This window comes from Chondrus crispus, genomic scaffold, assembly GCF_000350225.1.
Source record: "Chondrus crispus Stackhouse genomic scaffold, scaffold_403, whole genome shotgun sequence".
Taxonomy (NCBI): domain Eukaryota; phylum Rhodophyta; class Florideophyceae; order Gigartinales; family Gigartinaceae; genus Chondrus; species Chondrus crispus.
The window spans coordinates 1-7,456 of NW_005179299.1; the positions used below are offsets into that span (position 1 = coordinate 1).

A 7,456-nucleotide genomic window follows, 5' to 3' on the forward strand; every position below is an offset into this window, starting at 1 on the left:
AGTGTGCTGGAAAGATGATTTCAAGCCCCGAATGCTGCCGTAAATACTTTCCAACGGAGAATGCTTGTCAGTTAAAACATCGACGAGCGTCTTGGCCGTCCGCCCGCAACAGACTGGATCAGGATGCAATCTCAAATGCCTCTTCCAGCACGAAAGCGGCGTTATCGCCAAGAGGCCAATGATCCCCTCGCCCCAACTGACGTCCGAGTGGGCACGTTAGAAACGGCGCTAGGATTTGGCCATAGTAAGCCTCAATTCCGAAATGTGTTTCTTGATAGCATATGGCATAGATCAGCCGTGTCGCGTGATACAGTATTTCAGTACGCCCAGATGCTCCTGCGTTTTCGTGAACCATGCTGCTGCGAAATTAGGACCACTAGTTGCGCAAGAACAAGAACAGGATCAATCGTTTTCATCGCCGCAATGTCCCGCAAAAAGGCGTCAACCCTCGCACACTCCATTTCTGCATCAGCCATGACATCTTCAACTGTCTTCACAAAAGCATCAAACTCTGCTTGGATTCTGCCGAATTGTCGAAAATTACATTTGATGACCATGTCAGTTCGGCGGTCATCCGACAGGAAAATATCGCGAAGAAAACAAGTGATAGTGGACGTACCCTTCCGAAAGCCTCTTCGCCGCGCCGCCCTTCCACCTGATCTCCGATTCTCCCCCACCACTTGCTCTCCGTCCAACGCAACCCAGCCCGCCTTCTCGGTGACCCCTCCCCCTCCTCCTGGCAGTTCTCTTGTGATCAAATCATCCAACCTGACAAGCTTATCCGTCCTCATATATATACACGCCCTCAGCGTCCACAACTCTCTTTGCTAGCCCCCTGACACCCAGCGCAATGACGGGCTCGGCGCTGCCCCTCCACAACGCAGTGGCGACATCTTCTACGGCGAGGCCAGTGCACTTGGAATGGACCATGAAGCTCTTGAGTCTACTGTAGTCTCCAATTGAACCAGGACATCCTCAGACTCGTCCTCTCGCCTTCGCCCAAACTCTTCCCTTGCCTAGCGTTATGTGCGATGCTTGTCCTGTATATGATACAGTACCCATTACCTGCGGTCTTCAGAATTCGATCCGTGATCTCTTGCCAGCCCTCTGCTCATCCGCTACGAAGTGTGATCCCTCCATCCATCCACGTCTCCTCATCCTCATAGCTTCGTCCCCGGATGCAAATATCACATGTCTTCCGTCCGCACTCATACCAACAATGCGCCCCCTGTCCGTGTGTCTGTCCAGTCAACGAGCCCCTCCTTGTCCTCCGTCTGGTACGAATACCGCAACTGCCGTGCACAGTGCGTACGCCTCGTTGTCAGAACATGCACTCGCGCTTCATAATGCCGGGTGATGCATGCATGCAGAACACGAGCTGAAGCTTTTCATGGCTGCCCTACTGTCGACTGTCGTCCTGACGATGATGCTCCCCCCCCCCCCCAAAAAAAAGTTCGCACTTTCCTTCGTATTCATTGCAAAGCGCATAAGGCTGATGCCACCTGCAGATCGGCTCGTCCCAGACCACAAAGTCGCATGCGATATCTGAGCTCAAAGAAGGCAAACTGTCCCCCACACAGTGCAGGGCGTCTTCTCAGGCCACACTGTCTTCCGCTTCCCCAGCGGTGTACAATTACATATATGCTAGTCCGATCGACGCAAGAGCACACAAGGTTTGATTAGAGATCCAATCCTAATCGTAGTCTGCACTGGAGCTGCCGCTTTCGTCGGATGAGTCATGTGCGGCTTCGTGGTCGATCGGAGACTGGATCTTGACTTCTTCTACTGCAGACCCTACACTACAAGGCAAACATCTCCCTCGTCGTCGCTGACGTCATCTTCTTCTTCGCTTCGCTGTGCAAACCAGCTCCACTGATTCCCTCTTCACCTCCTCCTGCGAAGTCCGCTCTCCTCTTCAACCTTCCGTCTTTGAAATTTCCGGACAGAATATTCTTCCCGCCCCTCCTCCCTCGCACGAGTTGCAATTGCGACCTTCGCAAACTCTGATCAACAGCTTCACTGGATCTGTTCCAATATGAACAGAACGGACAACACGAGCTGAAAGCAAAGGCCTTTCAACTGAAAACTCCTCCGAGTAGCCACGTCCAAGAAAAAAGAACCGCAAAATCGATACCAATTACTATCTTGGCAGCGCTACGCAACATCCACTATCGATCAGTCACATACTTTTTGTCAGAAATAATTCCCGAAAGCATCTATCCCTCAAGACCACTTCCCTCAACCCAGACCCCTTGATGGCTCATAACAAAAATGTGAGAAGTTGCCCCTCATTCAACGAATCCCCTTCACAGCGTGCTCCGAATGACGCGTTCGCGCGGCGGCGGAGAAACAACGGTGCGATGACCGCGGGAGCAGTTTTGAGCAGAGCGCAGGCGGTTCACTTCCCAAACGCAAGCTCACGAGACGTGGCGCGTATGCCCGCGTATTTTTCGAAGACAAATTTGATCCTGGTGCACACGATTGCGAGCGGGGAGCAGAACAGTTAGTAAGTAGAAGCAGGTTGCGAAGATGGGGAGGGGGATTAGGAGATGAGGAGGGGGTTGAAATGGGAGGGGAGGGGAGGGGGGTTGAGGAGGAGGAGGAGGAGGAGGAGGAGGAGGAGCGGGTTGGGGATAGGCGGGATGGGCAGTGCCTGAATCACATCGTCTTGCGCACTTGAGGAGTTATCTCGAAAAACGACAGGACAGCACTGCCCATGATTATACTGCGCTGCGTGCGGGCGCCACGATGATGTTGCGGAGACGCAGGCAAAGGAGACATTAGAACTAGGTTTCAGAACGGGGTCAGAAAACAGGCGGGAGGGAGGTAGGCGGGTAGACGGGTAGGGTGATGGGAGATCGATCGGAGTCATGACGATGTTGCGGTGATGCGACGGGCGTTTCGAGTGACAATGAGAAGAAGCGCTGGATTTGTTTGGGAGGCGAGGCGGTGGAAGATAGAGCGGTGAAGCTTCGGAAGCAGCAGAGCAGATGTGAAGGAAGGAGAGGAAGCGGTAAGAGAGGAAGGAGAGCGCACTGAGGTGAGCGATTCTGCCGGGGGATGGGACCGGGGACGCGCGGGGGACGGGGGAGACGGGAGACGGGGGAAGGGACGGTGGGAAGAAAAGATGGAAGAAGGGACGACGGTGATGATGTGTGATGACAGGACAGGGACGGGCGTCGGCGGCGGCGGTGGTACTGTAGAATAAAAAAAATAAAAAAACAGAAATTGAGGATTGAAACGGAAAGCGGACCACACCGTACCCGCTTGTTTTCGACCTTTTCGCAATGGTGTAAACTGCGCATCAAACGTTGCTTCCAGTTGATCTTACAGTAGAAATTCGAAAATTTCGTAACGCCGTCAGAAACTATGACAAAACAACATCTGCGCACTTTACAGAAGAAAAGCTTACTCTAAGCCACACCGTCTTACGTGGCATTTCGCTCAGTCAGTCAACTTGCTGCTTACAGAGCCCCCACCAGGAATCGAACTCGGACATGCTGACACTCAGAGACTGAATCGGACAACTGGGACACTGGGACCGAAAAAATGCTGTTTTGGTTGGATCTGAAAATTTGCATCTCTCGGTGGGTATTTAATATAGACGATTGGCCAACCTAATACACCTAAACCAATTAAACCCAATCTCAACCTAAACCACTTAAACCACCTAAACCACCTAAACCACCTAAACCCACTGTCAACCTAAACCAGCTAATCCACTTAAACGTGCTACACTTGCTAAACCTGAAAAACCCAATCTCAACCTAAACCCCTAAACCACCTCAACCCAATCGCAACCTAAACCTGCTAAACCACCTAAACCTGCTACACCTGCAAAACCACATAAATCCAATCTCAACCTAAACCTGCTAACCTTCCTAAACCTCGTACACATGCTAAATCACATAAACCGTTAAACTTCGTACATCGCTAAACCGGTCAACCTCGTAAACCATTCCGCCACCTAAACCCGGTATTCCACCTACACCACCTAAACCCCGTAATCAACCTAAACCACCTAAACCACCTAAACCACCTAAACCACCTAAACCCCGTAATCAACCTAATCCACCTAATCCACCTAATCCACCTAATCCACCTAGTCCACATAACCCACATCATCCTTCTAATCCACCTAACCCACAATACCCTCCTAACCCACAATACCCTCCTAACTCACCTACCTTCCTAACCCCCTAAATTCCTAATATATAATATATACGCCCTACTCCCCTAAATTCCTAATATATAATATATACGCCCTACTCCCCTAAATTCCTAATATATAATATATACGCCCTACTCCCCTAAATTCCTAATATATAATATATACGCCCTACTCCCCTACTCCTGCTAAACCAGCTAAACCGGGTGAATGTCCTAAACCACTGGTAAAGTCTGTTATACTCCTTGCAGGCTCTGTCAATGGACGTGACTCTGCATTTCGGCAGCTTACAAGTGCTTGCGGTGGTTAGTTGTACGTTATTGCTGTAGAAAGTACGCCTCTGCATGATATTGTACATGGCATATTGTCAAAACATTTGTGATGGTTTTAGTGGGGTTGGTATCATCTTGCTGCAGTTCATGCATTTCTTACTATACTTGAGAGTGTTTTACATGTATTAAGGGGCATCATGGAAGTTCTTTCTTTGCGGCCTTTTACACTACTGCAGCTTTGGTAGGGATACATCTTCCCAGTTGAGATCACGTTACAATGTGTTTGGTTCGCACGTTTATGTGTAGCCATAGCAGTTTGTCATCCGGAAAATGTGGATCTAAATCCTCCAAGTTTATGCTGCACATGTAATCCCCATGTTACGGCAGGATACCGGTATGTACCGTGTGAACATTTTCCCTTCCTTCAACCCCTACACGTATGTTGAACAAACATGATACACCTTTTACATAAATGGGGGATCTTATTTGTTCATACAAGACAATTTGTGGTAAAGTTCTATAATTGTAACCACACTCTTCCACCGTAACATCGTCAAGTTAAAAGAAGTGAAATTGTTGTGATTCTTACATTTAGTATGATAATTTAATACATTCACTCATATCAGCTGGTATGTGTGGGATAGTTCTGTTTTTTTAATTCCTGCATGAACCAGTCCTTCGAATAATACGCAAGGGCATAGGCATATTGGCGCCACAATAGGATTTGTATTCTGTTTGCAGTGCGCCTAGTTTATGCCAACTGGTTTTTTTAATTTTTTAATTGTCCGTTGAGGGCGGTGGCTCATCCCTTAATAATAAATTTTAAAGCATCAGCAGTACGCAGTACGACTGCACAACCGCGTTCAGTAAATGAATGACCATGACGTAGTAATCATGTTTCTATAATGCGGGATGACGTGTAATGTTCGAATTGGTGATGAAAATATATGTCCTTAATGAAAATCGTACAGCCTTTGTTCGTGTAATATTTTGAAAACATATTTCATATATACTATTATAATGTTGCCATTATTTTTATTATTCCAAAACTTTCTCTAGTAACAATGACGTCATGCTCTAAAGAGCACAACGTTGTCATCTTGTTTCCAGGCGGCGGGTGACGTGTTGGATTCAAATTGATTATGAAAATATACGGTACGTCCCAAATCACATGCATACAGTTTTTGTGGGCTGAAAGACGGTGTACGTCCCCCTCTCTCTCCCCCCCGCCCCCGCGCCGTAAAGTAGATGTATGCTGTAAAAATTGGCGACATACAATTGAAATCTGCAACATTTATTGACGTTTTTAATATTATTATAAAGGTGACCGACGCCGTCGCTGGTGTCCGACGCCTCTCCCACGAAAACGCAAAATTCGCGCCCCACCCCGTGACGCCCGTTGCGCCGTGAGCCTATGACTCGCGCTCGTGCTGTCAACACGTGCGCGTCACACTGCACGACTCCGCGTCCACAGCCGGCCCCTCCCAGCGCTGTAGAGTCGCGCCCCACCCCGTGACGCCCGCTGCACCGTGAGTCTATGGCACGCGCTCGCGCCGTCGACACGCGCGCTTCACACCGCACGACTCCGCGTCCACAGCTGGCCCCTCCCAGCGCTGTAGAGCCGCGCCCTTCCTCGCGGCCGCTGCGCCCCCCCACCTCCCCCATACGGTTGTTTTCAAATAATTTGCATATCCGAGCTATTTTGGCGTTGTCCAAAATGTAGGGCAACCCCCCTTCAGTTGTTCAATTATTCGAAGTCTGACAAGATGAGAGACGCGTCAGCGATTTTTTGTACCTAGCCGTCGAAACCTCCCCCACGGAGCACTGGGAGGCTTTTGGCCTTATGATCGGTATGTATGTATGATATGTATGCAACTGTACCAGTATCGTTCTATCGTTCTTCTCGTCATTGTCCAAGTTTTTCCATCACTCCTGTGACGTTGAAATCTCGCATCCGCTCTTGCAATGACCTTCAAACATTCAAGCCAACAGGCCAATGAGTCGCCCGTGACACTCTTCAGACACTCTTCTCCCACGTCCGTCCCTCTTCTACCCTTTCCTTTCTCCCTCGTCCCTCGATACAGCGTCCCGCTCGCTGCCCGCACACATGCCTTACGAATGATAGGTTGCCCATGTCCCATTCGCGATGCTCTATGCAGGTGGCGTGAACGCCACCTGTTCAGCTCGAACCCTTCCATCTCGCTCGTACTGTAGCGCGGCGACGGCCGCATCTGCACTCTCGGTTCAAACTCTACCGACACCACCCGTTTCGCACACTTTGAAACACGCAAAAAAATTTTCTGAACGACAAACACACGATGAGCACGCATTACATACAACTAAAGCCTTTTCCTCCACCCTTGGTCCCACGTCTCACTCCCTTCCGCCAAGCAGAGCTGTAGCAAACCCCCTCATCACTTCTATCGTATCACGACCGTAGTCCCTCAGCCCCGCAATCTCCCGGCGCGCCTGTGACACCGCATCTCCAATGTTCCCGTCGGCGGGTAGTTGAAACTGCACCTCGTTCAGGCGGTGCAGCATCAGTTCCTGTGATGCAACTCGTCCAGCGATGCTCTGTAGACACCGCTGCAACCCCGCTGCCATCGGCTCCGACGCCGACGGTAGGGGAGATGGCGCATCCGTCATGTGCGAAGCACCCTCCATCCCGCAAGCGATTGCCGCCAGCACTTCGTCGCTCTCCGTGCTCATCGACAATGGGAGTGCTGGTGCACACCCTTGGTCTTCATATCTATCGCCCAGCGTGCCCTCATGCTCACCCTGCATCTCCTACGTCCTCATCACATTCGCGTGCAACGTCATCGATCCAAATAGATGTGATACTCCATTTTCGTTACCCTGTAGGCTTCCACCTTCGCCTTCAGTGATGTGGCCATCGGGAGCGTAGCCTCCTGCCACCGGCCAAGGGACGCATTTGTTCTGGGCTTCCCAGCCGACCGCTGCGGCGAGCTCCTCTTGTATTGCCTCCCCATATACCCGCTCCTGGTGTTGCGCGGTG

General features: G+C 50.3%; 1 protein-coding gene across 1 annotated transcript; it reads right to left on the bottom strand.

The window, feature by feature from the left end:
• Positions 1-6,813: 6,813 nt before the first annotated feature.
• CHC_T00001154001 (hypothetical protein) lies at positions 6,814-6,981 on the bottom strand. The gene has a single exon (XM_005718430.1). It carries the CDS (start codon positions 6,979-6,981, stop codon positions 6,814-6,816), a length of 168 nt encoding a protein of 55 aa, XP_005718487.1.
• Between the last annotated feature and the right edge of the window lie 475 nt (positions 6,982-7,456).